Genomic DNA, 12,500 nt, shown 5'->3' with positions numbered 1-12,500 from the left:
CGGCGCCCCGCCCTCGCTGCCCACGCCCGTGCCCCTCGAAACAAGCGCCCTCACACGAGTCGTTCCTCCCGGCGTCACCCACCTGCAGTCTCGATGTTGACAGTTCCCCTTCACACGAAAGCTCCGGGTGACGTCACGCCGCTGATGGGTGACGCGTGTGTTACGTGAGTCACACGCGGCCCGATCGAGTGCAGGGGAATGTCGGGGGTGGGGTGAGGGGGGGGGAGGTGCCTCTCTTGTCGCCGGGCGCTCCCCTGTGGGAAAGGGTCGGAAGGCAGGCCGAGTCCCCCAGAGGCGCCGGCCGGAGTGCGGCGGGGCGGGAAGGTCTAATGGAAGGGCCGGAGCAGGTAGGATATTAGTGCGAGTGAAGCTGTGAGTGAGGAGGGTCGGCCCTTATATGGTGTTGACGGCGACGGAGACCCCCCCTCCCCCCTTGCCCCCTGCCCCCTGCCGTCCAGACTTGCCGCCGCCTCCCTCCCACCGCCCACTCCTCGCCGCCGCCCACTCCTCGTCACCGCCTTCTCAGAGGAAAAGAAAACCGCGACACAAACAGAAACGTAAACCAAATAATGGACAGAGAGGGAGAGAGAAAAGTAGGGAAAACGAGGAGAGAAAACGATGGGGGGGAAGGAATAATGAAGAGAATGGGGGAACAGGTAGATGGGTATGGATGAGGGGGGGGGGGCACGGGACAACGACAGTCTTGCCTGTTTATGTAGATGGCAGGTCGGAAACAACGTAAGCATCGGTAAATAACGCACGGACACACTGCCATGAGTAAGCGCCAAGGGTGATATCGTGTTATTAATTATTATTGTTGTTTTGCTGTTTGTTTGTTTTGTTTTGTTTTGAATCTTGTTGTAAATATTTGTTTTAGGTTTGGAGACTTGCCGAAGAGAGGTTGTACCAAATGTATAATGGTGTATTTACACAGATTCTGTTGTCTGAATGGGGAGTTTTCGCTGTTTGGGAAAACTGTCCGTAGAAAACGGAGACTGGCTGTCGCGTTAACTAAAGAAGATTGAAACTTACCTTTTTTATCGTTTTCTTTGTGTGTCTCTGATTTCAACTTAATTCGCATGTGATATTTGGTATTGGATCGAAGTAATCTCTTTGAAATATTAGCTGAACATTTTGATTGGAAAGATTGGACGTAATGCAACCTAATTTATTCAATCCAAAGGCGTTTTTTTTTTTTTTACCACAGCTCATGTATGTATGTATGTATGTATGTATGTACGCACGCCTGGTGGAATACGCCGAGCATTCACCCACAACCCTTTTTCTTGCTTCTTCGTTGCGTCTTGTTCTTTCCTAAACACAATTGCCTTACAAAGCACAAGTCCAACATGAGAGGGGGGTAGGGTGGGTGTGAGAGAGGGGGAGAGAGGGAAAAGGGAGCGAGAAGGGGAGTTTGAGAGAGGGGAAAAAGGGATGAGAGGGAAAAGGGAGTGAGTGGGGGAGTTTGATAGAGGGAAAAGGGGATGACAGGGAGAGAGTGGGTGAGAGTGAGAAGAGAAGAGAGAGAGAGAGCTTGAGATTGAGACTAGCTGTGTGTGAGGGAGAGAGAGAGAGAGAAGAAAAAGAAAGAAAGAAAGGGGGAGAGATAAACCACTTTGTAACTCACAATTTGAGAGGATGGTGGACCAGCAAGATACAGTATACGGACAAATAGATGTGGAGATCTACAGAACAAGGAAAAATACAATAGTCCCCCCCTCTCCCTCCCCGAAAAGTTTTCTGTATACGACACCTCTGGCTCTAAAGGATCTCAAGCGGATGTTGGCTATGTGTTGGCTATACTGCAATGTTTGCAATGTTGTGGCGTATGGCCGAGCGGTGTCGAAATGGCAGTGCTTGGGTGAACGCGCTTTCCGTTTTATAATCTTGCTTCGGTTATTATTGGATGATGGTGATGATGATGCTGATGATGGTGATTAGGATGATGAAGATGATGGTAATGGTGATGATGATGAAGATGATGGTGGTGATGATGATGATGATGGTAATGGTGGTGATGATGATGGTGGTGGTGATGATGATGATGGTGGTGGTGATGATGATGATGAGGGTGATGATGATGATGATGGTAATGGTGATGATGATGAGGGTGATGACGGCGATGATGATTGGAATGCGGTTTGATGTCCCAAGAATCGTTTGATGGGCTGTGTTGAGTTCAGCATTAATTGCAGATTTTTTCGTACGCTTTGCATGCAGTAATCGCAGAAGGAAGGAACTCTGTACCGGATGCATGGCCTGTATCTTTTTCTCTTAAAGCAAGTGTAGTCTTCGTGTTCTTTTTGCTCTTATAACAAACATAGTCTTAGCAGGCACGTTCATTCTTTCGCCTCATTCCACTGAAATTAATATATATATATTTTCCATTGTTTATTCTTAGATATTTTTTTTTAGATGTTTACATGTTCTAGTTTTAAGTTTATTTTCATCAATTTTATGAACGGAGGAGGCGCGTACCCCCCCTCCCCCCCTTCCCCTCCCCCTTCTTCGCTTCTTCAGCACCTGCCTCCTTAACAGGTGGGCCACTGCATGTCACGGACCCAGGGTTGTTTGTCAGTTTTTTTGGCACTTTTGATTCGCGACCTTGGCACTGTGGGGGAAGGGGGGGAAGGGGAGGGGGAGGGAGAAAGCCGCAGGGAATAAGCCATTATGCCACGAAGCCAGGGGAGCCAGGGGGGGCCGATGGCTTCGACGCCGGGAGGGAAAGCCAGTTGACGCCGACTGGGAACACGCCACTCGGACGGCTTTTGTTTCCACGGGGGCCGAAGGGAAGGGAAGGCGTCGTTAGAAGCGCTTTTCCTTCTGTTACATTAGGCCATTTTTTCCTTATTTCCTCGCGTTTGGAATGAGCGTGGTTGGCTTTCGAGCTTTTAGGGGGCTTGTCCGTGCATGGGGATTGCGTTCCGTGGGCGGGGGTAGTTGGATGTCGGGGCGGCGAAAGGTGATCGTTCGCCGTGCGTCTCCCTGCGGGCCTTTTGATTTTAATTTCGTCGGCAGAAAAAAAAAGATAAATAGATAAACAAGTAGATAAATTAAACAAATAAATGAATGCTTGGAATGTAACTTGACCAGACTGTGCATGTTGCATGATGATAATAATTATGACGACTTTAAACTGAGCTCTATTAACGCGTGTTTCTTTTTTCCCTCCATTCCAGGTAAGAGATGCAGCGTGTGGTCGCCGCCCGCCCGCCAGGACCGCGGTGAGTACCTCGCGTCAGAGGAACTTACTCACGCCTTACTCTTGGATGTTTTTTTCAGGGGTTTACGTGTTCTAGGGTGTAAGTTTGTGCTTTGGTTAGTGCCGAACGAGCGTCGAGTATTCCGGGTCGTTCCAGGTTATTCGAGATTGTATTTTACTTGTGCTGGGGTGTTTCGTGGAGGGGGTGGGTGGTGGGCGGTGGGGTTTTTGGTGGAGGGGGGGGGGGGTGGGCGTGGACGGTGGGTGGGTGGCAGATGGCGTTTATGATCCATTTCTTCCTGGATCGCTTAGGAGATGGGGATAGGGAAGGGGGAGGGGGGGAGGGGGAGGTGTCCATTCGCCGTTTAAGTGGGCCGTTGTGGGTATTACATGGTGTGTGACTGGGGAACGGCCGGTGGACAGGTGTGTGTGTGTGTGTGTGTGTGTGTGTGTGTGTGAGAGAGAGAGAGAGAGAGAGAGAGAGAGAGAGAGAGAGAGAGAGAGAGAGAGAGAGAGAGAGAGAGAGAGAGAGAGAGAGAGAGAGAGAGAGTGCGTGCGTGTCTTTGTGTGTGTGTGTGTGTGTGTGTGTGTGTTTGAGAGAGAGAGAGAGAGAGACTGCGTGCGTGCCTTTGTGTGTGTGTGTGCGTGCGTTTGCTTGTGCGTGTGTGAATATTGTTTGATTACCACCCGGATATTACGAGGAGCGGCTGCGTGGGTGACGATTAACACGAGATAACGCCGTTCTACGAGGCCGGCCCCGTCGTAGTGAACACTCACCGCTTTCGTCGACTCCTTTCGCGTTTCTGCAACAACTTTCTTCCAATTTGCTTTCTCTCGCGGTTGGCAGCGCACGAGCCGACGCGACGCCGATGAATGCAACAATATCGGCCATTACTCTGGAGAAATTCGGGAGGACGCGAACGACCCGCCGCCCGGTCGTCGAAGGAAAGATGTTTACCGCTGTTTGTGATGTCACAGCTGATCGACCCGCATGTTTGGGGTGTCACAGCTGATCGTACCGCATGTTTAGGGTGTTACAGCTGATCGACCCGTATGTATGGGATGTCACAGCTGATCGCACCGCATGTTTGGGGTGTCACAGCTGATCGTACCGCATGTTTAGGGTGTCACAGCTGATCGTACCGCATGTTTAGGGTGTCACAGCTGATCGTACTGCATGTTTAGGGTGTCACAGCTGATCGACCCGCACGTTTGGGATGTCACAGCTGATGATCGCACCGCATCCACATGGGAAGCGGAGGGGGGGACCAAAGCACCACATAATCCTCGCCGCCGGACCGCTTCTGCCTCGGCCGATATGGTTTATGGTGTTAAATTATTCAGCAATTATACACTCGGGGCGGGGAAGGGAGGGAGGGGGGGAGGGGCTGTGGTCGAGGAGGTGGGAGAGGGGGTGAGGGGGGTGGGGGTCGAGGTGGGAGAGGGGGTGAGGGGGGTGGAGGTGGTAGGAGAGGGGGTGAGGGGCGGGGGTGGGGGTCGAGGTGGGAGAAGAGGGGGTGGGGGTCCCAGCGCTACGTGGCGGGGGCGGGGGGGGGAGGTTAATCGAGGCAGGAAGTGCGTCCAGAGCGGCGTGAGAGTGTGTGTGGCCGCGAGACGGGAGGGAGGAGAGCGCAAACAGAGCCACGGATAGAGTAGAGCCACGTACATTATGCAGACACGACCACGGACGACGGAGCGAGCGAGCGAGCGAGTCCCCCGGTCCGTGCTCCGAACTGCGCGGCCGCCTCACGTTGTGCTCACTCGCGGACCGTTTTCTATAAATACGGCAAGGGGGGGACTTGTGTGTATGTGTGTGTGTGTGTGTTTGTGTGTGTGTGTGTGTGTGTCTGTGTCTGTGTCTGTATGTGTGTGTGTATGTGTCTGTCTCTGTTGTTTTTGTATTTGTTTGTGTGTGTGTGTGTGTATGTCTGTGTGAGTGTGTGTGTAATGTGTGTGCGTGCGTGCTCCCCTGCAAGTCTTTCTTCCTTTTTTTTCCTTTTTCCCTTATTTTTTTAGCGTTCAACAATCGCGATTTGGCTTTGCGGCTCAACGTCATTGCGGCATTGCGTGGCGTGCGTGCGTGCGTGCGAGCGAGTACTTGCGGTGTGCGTGCGTTCCCTGATGGCGAGAGAGAGAGAGAGGCGCGCCGTTTCTCGCTCTCGGCCCGGGCGTCAGGGCCTCCTGGGTGGGTGTCGGAGCAAACCCGAGGGGCTGTCCTGCCGGAGACGCCTGGTGGGTGGGGGTAGGGGTGGGTTGTGGGTGGGTGGGTGGGGGCGCTGCTTGTATGTGTTTGTCTGTGTCTATGTACGTGTGTGTTTGTGTCTGTTTACGTGTGTGTGCGTGTTTGTGTATCTGTCTGTCTGTGAACGTGTTTGTGTGTTTGTGTCTGTCTGTGTACGTGTTTGTGTGTGTTTGTGTCTGTCTGTGTACGTGTGTGTTTGCGTGCGTGTGTGTCTGTGTACGTGTTTGTGTATGTGTACATCTACGCATGCACGAGCGCACGCACAAGTCCGGGCCGTTACGTGTGTTCGGGGCGTTTCCGCGTGTGTCGCCGTTTTGTTTCAAGAAGCGCGTATGGGGTTTGTTTGCTCTCGTCCGGGGGGGGGGGGGGGGAGGGAGGGGGGAGAGGGGGGGGCTCGTGGCTCGGTCTGCGTGTGCTTGCGTGTGGGAGTTAGGTATGTGTGCGCTTGCTAGTACTTTCGTGTGTGCGTGTTTGTGTGTGTGTGTGTTTGTATGTATGCATGTGCGTATGCATATTTATTCATGTATGGATGTATATAAGTGTATACATGCATGTATGTATGTGTGCGTTCGTATATTTATGTTTGTGTGAATTGCATATGACTGTTTGTGTGTGTATACTGTATGTGTGAGTGGACGCGCGCTTGTGTGTGTGTCCTTTGAGGAGTGTTATTTGTTTGCGTGCGAGCGCTTGCGTGCAGGAACGTCCGGTCGGAGTCGGAGGCAGGAGAGGAGGCCTTCTCAATAAACGTGTCACAGTAAGAAGGGAGAGAGAGAGAGAGAGAGAGAGAGAGAGAGAGAGAGAGAGAGAGAGAGAGAGAGAGAGAGAGAGAGAGAGAGAGAGAGAGAGAGAGAGAGCCCGGAAGGGGGACAGAGAGAGGCTGAGGCGGAAGGACTCGGCGTTCGCGAGGGCTGCGTATTCCCCTGCGCCCTGTGCGGCGGGGGCGGCGTGTGGCGGGACTCGCAGGGCTTCGCGGCGCAAAGGCGAGGGACGGAAGCCACTGCGGCGGGGGCGAAGGGGGCGAGTGGGCGCCAGGGAGTCCCTTCTGGCAGGAACGAAAGCGAAGGTGCGAGGCGGAGGAGGCCGCGCGGACGCCGGGCGGAGGCGCCATGGCGCGTGAGGCGGCGCGAGTTATGAGGCGGTGTAATGGCGGGGGAGGCGGTGCAGGCGCTGCGTGGTCAGTGCGGAGCAGAACGCGGTGGCGCGAGGACGGAGCCGCCGTGGGAGCGCCCGACTTGCCTGTGTGTTGTGTGGCCGCGCCGTCGGATCCTGCCTTGCTCGCGCGTCGGAGTCTCCGGGGGTTTGTAGGGCGCGGCGGGAGGCGGTTCATTGTCCTTCTCCCCGGCGGCGTCTCCGCGACGCCTCGCCAGAGGGCGCGACTTATCCCCCGTCCTGCCTGAGGCGGGAGGCTCGCGCGTATGTGGCACGGCGTAAGGCGCTTCTCCTTCGCGGAGCAAAGCGCGCTTCGTGTCGGGGGAGTGGCGCTTGAGGAGCGCCGTGGCGGCAGGAGGAAAGCCCTCGGTGCGGGAGGAGGGCTGCCCCGGCGCTGGGCGGCGGCAGTGTCTGTGATGGGCCGATTGTGATGTCGCGTTACTTGTAAAGTGCTTCGGAGTGTTGTGTATTTGAGGAGGAAAAATCCCGCCGCTGCCCTGCTTGAAGTTCCTGGCTCTCTGCGGAGGTTCGTTCCATGGACTGTCGCTTCGGAGAGCGAGCTTACGGTGCGAAGGCGGCGCGTGAGTTTTGCCTCGTTCATTCCCCGACGGCCGTGCGGCGTGCGGCGGCGAGAGGTGAAGCCCGTGCGACCCCGTGCTAGTTGCAGTGCTCGGCGCAGCCCTCGTGACACGCGGTTCCTGAGTGCCACGTGGCGCTTGGCATCGCGAGGAGCACCCCGCCGCCCCGCCGCCTCGGAGGTGACGTCGGGGTTTTCTCCGCGAGAGATTTCTCCGGGTCCCGAGGCCGGGGTGTCATGCCGCCGGCTACGTCATCGTGCGTGCCAATTCCGCTCCCCGGCGCCGCGCTCGGATCGGTAGGCACCTGCTCCCTTCCCCCTCCCCCTCCCCCCCTCTTCGCCCTTTCATTACTACTATTATTACTGATGTTATTACTACTACTACTACCCTTCCACCTCCACCGCCCTCAGACCTTTCCACACCTCCTCCTCCTCCACACCCACCTCCAAACCCTCAAACCCTTTCGCCTCCACCCCACCCTCCTCAAATCCTTCCACACCTCCTCCACCCCCTCACACCCTTCCATTCCTCCACCCCCCCCCTTTCAAACCTTCCCACCCCTCTCCCTCAGAACCCTTCCACCCCTCCCCCCTCCCCCTCAAACCCTTCCATGCCTCCACCCCTCCCCCCTTCAAACCCTTCCATCCCTCCCCCTCAAACCCTTCCACACCTACCTCCACCCCCTCACACCCTTCCATACCTCCCCCCCTCCCCCCTCCCCCTCAAACCCTTCCACGCCTCCACCTCCACCCCCCCCCCCTCCCTGCCCCATCTGTCTCTCCCCACCTGCGCCCGCGTCGAGCCTCGGGCACAAGCACCAGCGACTCTCTTTCCTTCTCTCTGTTTCCTCTCTTTCCTTCTCTCTGATTCCTCTCTTACCTTCTCTCTGTTTCCTCTCTTTCCTTCTCTCTGTTTCCTCTCTTTCCTTCTCTCTGTTTCCTCTCTTTCCTTCTCTCTGTTTCCTCCCTCTTTCCTTCTCTCTGTTTCCTATCTCTTTCCTTCTCTCTGTTCCCTCTCTTTTTCCTTCTTTCCTTCTCTCAGTTTCCTCTCTTTTTTCTCTTTCCTCCCTCTTTCCTTCTCTCTATTTCCTATCTTTCCTGCTCTGTTTCCTCTCTTTTTCCTTCTCTTTTTTCCTATTTCTTTCCATCTCTCCGTTTCCTCTCTCTTTCCTTCTTTCTGTATCTTTTTTTCGTTCACGTTCGTCCTTGGTAATCGTAGTGGCCTTTTGGGATCATTGTTTTCTTTCTTTCTCTTTCTTTCCTTCTTTCTTTCTTTCCTGCTTTCTTTCCTGCTTTCTTTCTCTTTCTTTCCTTCTCTCTTTCTTTCTCTTTCTTTCCTTCTCTCTTTCTTTAATAAATTTAGTGATTGGTTTAGAAGGGATGTTAAGGTGGGATTGTTCTGCCGGGGGGGGGGGGGGGGGTCGGTGGTGCTGGCAGGTGTGGGGGAAGGGGGGGAAGGGGGGAATGGTTAAATTAGGGGCAAGGAAAAGTAGGAGACAGGATAGTTATGGTGGTGGTAGTAGTAGTAGTAGGAATAATAGTAACAGTAGTTGTAGTTGTTGTTATTGTGGTAGTAATAGTAGTTGTGGTAATAGTTGTTGCTGTAGTAATAGTTGTAGTTGTTATAGTAATAGTTGTTGTAGTATTAGTAGTAGTTGTAGTAGTAGTAATAGAGGTAGTATTAAATGTTGTAGTAGTGATAGTAGTAATAGAGGTAGTATTAAATGTTGTAGTAGTAGTAGTAGTAATAGAGGTAGTATTAAATGTTGTAGTAGTGATAGTAGTAATAGAGGTAGTATTAAATGTTGTAGTAGTAGTAGTAGTAATAGAGGTAGTATTAAATGTTGTAGTAGTAGTAGTAGTAATAGAGGTAGTATTAAATGTAGTAGTAGTAGTAGTAGTAATAGAGGTAGTATTAAATGTAGTAGTAGTAATAGAGGTAGTATTAAATGTAGTAGTAGTAGTAGTAGTAATAGAGGTAGCATTAAATGTTGTAGTAGTAGTTGTTGTAGTAATAGTATTTGTTGTTATAGTAGTAATAGAGGTAGTAGTTGTGTTAGCAGTGAAACTGTTTCTGGTAGAGGCGGTTGTAATTACACCAGATTATTTGTCTTGCGAGCAGCACTGGCGATTTCACGGGTTACTATTTTGTTAGCATTGTCTGTCTTTTCTTTTGTTTTCTATTTATTCGGTTGTCTTAGTCTTGGTTGTGCAGACTGGAACATGTTTTTCTCCGTCGACTTCTTGATCTTTCTCCGGCCTCTTTCTTCCCTTTTCTCCGTCTCTCTTTTCCGTTTCCTTTATATTCCCCTCTTCGTCTCTTTTGCTCGTTCCCTTGTTTTTTTTTTTTCTCTGTCTCTCTGGCTCTCGTTCTCGCTCTCTCTGTCTATCTAGTATCTATCTCTCTTCCTCTTCCTCCTTCTCCTCCCTCCTCCTACCCCTCCTCTCTCCCCCTGTCCCTATCCCTCACCCTTCCCTTCCCCCTCCCTCTTCCTCACCCTCTCCTCCTCCCCCCTCCCTATCCATCAGCCTCCCCTCCCCCTCTCCCTATCCCTCAGCCTCCCCTCCTTCTCCTTCTCCCTCTCCCTCCCTCCCCTTCCCCCTCTCCCTCTCTTATCCCCTGCTCCATCAGCCCCAGACTCGTGGGGTGCGGTGAGCGAGGACTGGGCTCCGTGCGTGAGCGGCCGAGGGCTGGCCGGCCTGCGTCTCTCGAGGGGGGCTCCTGCTCGTCGTGCAGGGACGCGAGGGCTGGTCGGTGGGGGCGTCTTCTGGTTCCTCGGGGGGGGATTTGGGGGGGAGTTGTGGGCGGGGATTCATCTGGCATCCGTTGGGGATCCGTTGGCATCGTCTGGCATCCCCTGGCACCGTTTTCTTTGGCGTAGCAGGGCCCGAGGGGGAATGGTGCAGCAGCATCACGCAGGTAGCACTCCGGAGCCGGTATGGGCTGGTCGGGGGCGGCTGCTGCTCCTTCGCCTCCCCTCCACCCCCCCCACCCCCGCGGCATCTGGTGCGCTTGGGGGATTTACCGGGATGACGAAGGGCGTAACGTCATGCTAGTGTGTCACAGCGTCACAATAAGGTAACGGGGAAGGGAGAGGCGTGTGACGGGGACAGAATGGCGTGTAGGTAATCGCGGTTTTGCGCACTCCGGCGGGGCCTCCGAGAGAGAGAGCGGCGCGTCCGAGAGGCTAATATTTATGCTATTACGGGGAGCGTCGTATTACGGGACAGAAGAGCAGCATTATGATCGCCCCTTGTCTACTCCGATGGGTCTTCGAGAGAGAGAGAGAGAGAGAGCGGGGCGTCGAGAGCTCAATGATTGTGGAGTTTCGGAATTTAGTTTTCCGTCCGCCGGGTGTGCGTGCGTGCGTGCGTGCGTGGGGGCCGGCGAGGACAGTCGGAGGGGGACGCAGTGACGTGTTGCAGAGGACCGTCGCCGCCCCCGCACGCGACGGAGACTGGCGGCCAACTGCTGTCTTGTGTCATGGAGTCTCCCCTCAAGGCCTCGAGCCAGCCCCTGGATGATATGACAGTCACGTTATTTGTAATGGGCGAGAGGAGGGATTCCGTGGCGTTTATCCCCCTTCGGATTCCTGGAACGAGAGGCGCGCGATGCCGGTTTCGTGTCCGTGTAATCCAGGGAAGTCCTTCGGAAAATCGGCGCTCCTCGTCCAGGGGATCGGGGGCTGAGGGCGACGACGACGGCGGCGCAGAGGGTCGCTTTGCTCGCAGCTGGATTCCCTTCGTTCGAGAGTGCAGGAGGAGGGGGAATCAGGAGGAATCCGCCCCATGTGCTGCGCTACTCTTGGAACTTCCTGTGTTTGTATAACAGGGAAGTGCTGGCGACGTTTCCGGCCGAGGGAGTAAGTGTGCTGCCTCACGGTGGTCGCCGGGGGGAAGGCGACCCCCGGAGCTTCCTCCGAGTCTCATGCTTTGCGCAGCTCAGGCGACACACTTAATTCCATAATTCGCCGTTTGTGTGTCAGCATCCCCCCCTCCCCTCCCCTCCCCCGGTGCCCCCTGCGCTGCTCTTGTCGGGCAGAACGGCGAGGCAGCATCTCTCGCGACGGCGGCGCGGAGCTTGAGCCACTGACCCCGATGGTTAGCGGTTACCCGGATGTTATCGTTCTTTCCCGCTTTCTTGCGTTTCGCTCAGCGCGCTCGCCGTGTGGAGAGCAAACGACTCGGGAGGATAACGCACGCTTGATTACCACGACGACGACGACGACGACGCGGAAACGGACGGGCAGGCAGACCAGGGGACGGGGACGGAAAGCAACGAGCAAAAAGCCGCGATGACGAAGGGAAGAGGGAGGCTTGGAGGAGGCGGGGCGGCGTCCGTGGGAAAGGAACGGGCGCCAACTGGCACTGCGTCGCCGCCAGCAGAACCCCAGCGTGAATGCGAGCGTGTGTCGTTTCCTGTGTGCGTCGCGGTTCGGCCCAGCGTGCGTGCGCATTCCGCCCTCGTGTCCTATCGAGCGACTAATTGGCTCGTTTTTCGTCCTGCAGTTGCGCTCGTGGTGACTCCTGTCCGCCTTGCCGTTGCTCTCGTGGTGCGTCGTGTCCGCCCCGCCATTGCTCTCGTCTCGTCGTCGGAATACTCGATCCCGGGAGGGACTTCAACGCGCCGCAGGGAGGTATCGGAGGGAGAGTCGGAGAGCTGTTGTCCCCGCGAGGCTAGAGTGTATCCTGTGTCCTGTGTCCTGTGTCCTGTGTCCTGTATCCTGTGTCCTGTGTCCTGTATCCTGTGTCCTGTGTCCTGTATCCTGTGTCCTGTATCCTGTGTCCTGTGTCCTGTATCCTGTGTCCTGTGTCCTGTGTCTTTTCAAGTTAATGGGTCCGGTGCAGCAGCTGAAAAAAATGTTGATTGGGCGAGCCTCGTGCGACGGTTGGGCTCGAGAGCTAATGGGGTAATTAGTATGCATTTGTGAGGCGCCTTTCTCAAATGTGTTTAAGTCTTCATTCGGCTGACTGCAGTGATTTCTAATGCGCTTTCAGTAAATATATATTTTTTTCATATTATTTTCTCTCTCTTTGCTCATACCCCCTTTCCCTTCTCTCTCTCTCTCTCTCTCTCTCTCTCTCTCTCTCTCTCTCTCTCTCTCTCTCTCTCTCTCTCTCTCTCTCTCTCTCTCTCTCTCTCTCTCCTCTCTCCTCTCTCCTCTCTCCTCTCTCCTCTCTCCTCTCTCCTCTCTCCTCTCTCCTCTCTCCTCTCTCCGCTTTAATTCAAGGGCGAACATTAACCTTGTAATAATTAGTTGTGTTCCAGTCAATTAGTTACCTTGCGGGCTCCTGGTGAATCGTGACGTTCAAGTAATTACAGCTTT

At 54.3% G+C, this 12,500-nt stretch overlaps 1 protein-coding gene across 12 annotated transcripts in view; it reads left to right on the top strand.

Moving 5' to 3' along the window:
* LOC113813452 (WD repeat-containing protein 47) overlaps positions 1-12,500 on the top strand; it is a 153,689-nt gene that overhangs the window by 123,120 nt on the left and 18,069 nt on the right. For 8 of the 12 annotated variants that reach the window (XM_070130808.1, XM_070130811.1, XM_070130812.1 and 5 more), the window contains one exon: positions 3,180-3,224. The exons of the other annotated variants lie outside the window; for them this stretch is intronic. In XM_070130808.1, the coding sequence (XP_069986909.1) occupies positions 3,180-3,224 (45 nt within the window). The remainder of the gene's footprint in view (positions 1-3,179; positions 3,225-12,500) is intronic. 12 annotated transcript variants of the gene reach the window in all.

This window comes from Penaeus vannamei, chromosome 15, assembly GCF_042767895.1.
Source record: "Penaeus vannamei isolate JL-2024 chromosome 15, ASM4276789v1, whole genome shotgun sequence".
NCBI classification, from domain to species: Eukaryota; Metazoa; Arthropoda; class Malacostraca; order Decapoda; family Penaeidae; genus Penaeus; species Penaeus vannamei.
The sequence above is the reverse complement of the archived record's forward strand: the minus strand, read 5'-3'. Positions and strand labels throughout refer to the sequence as shown.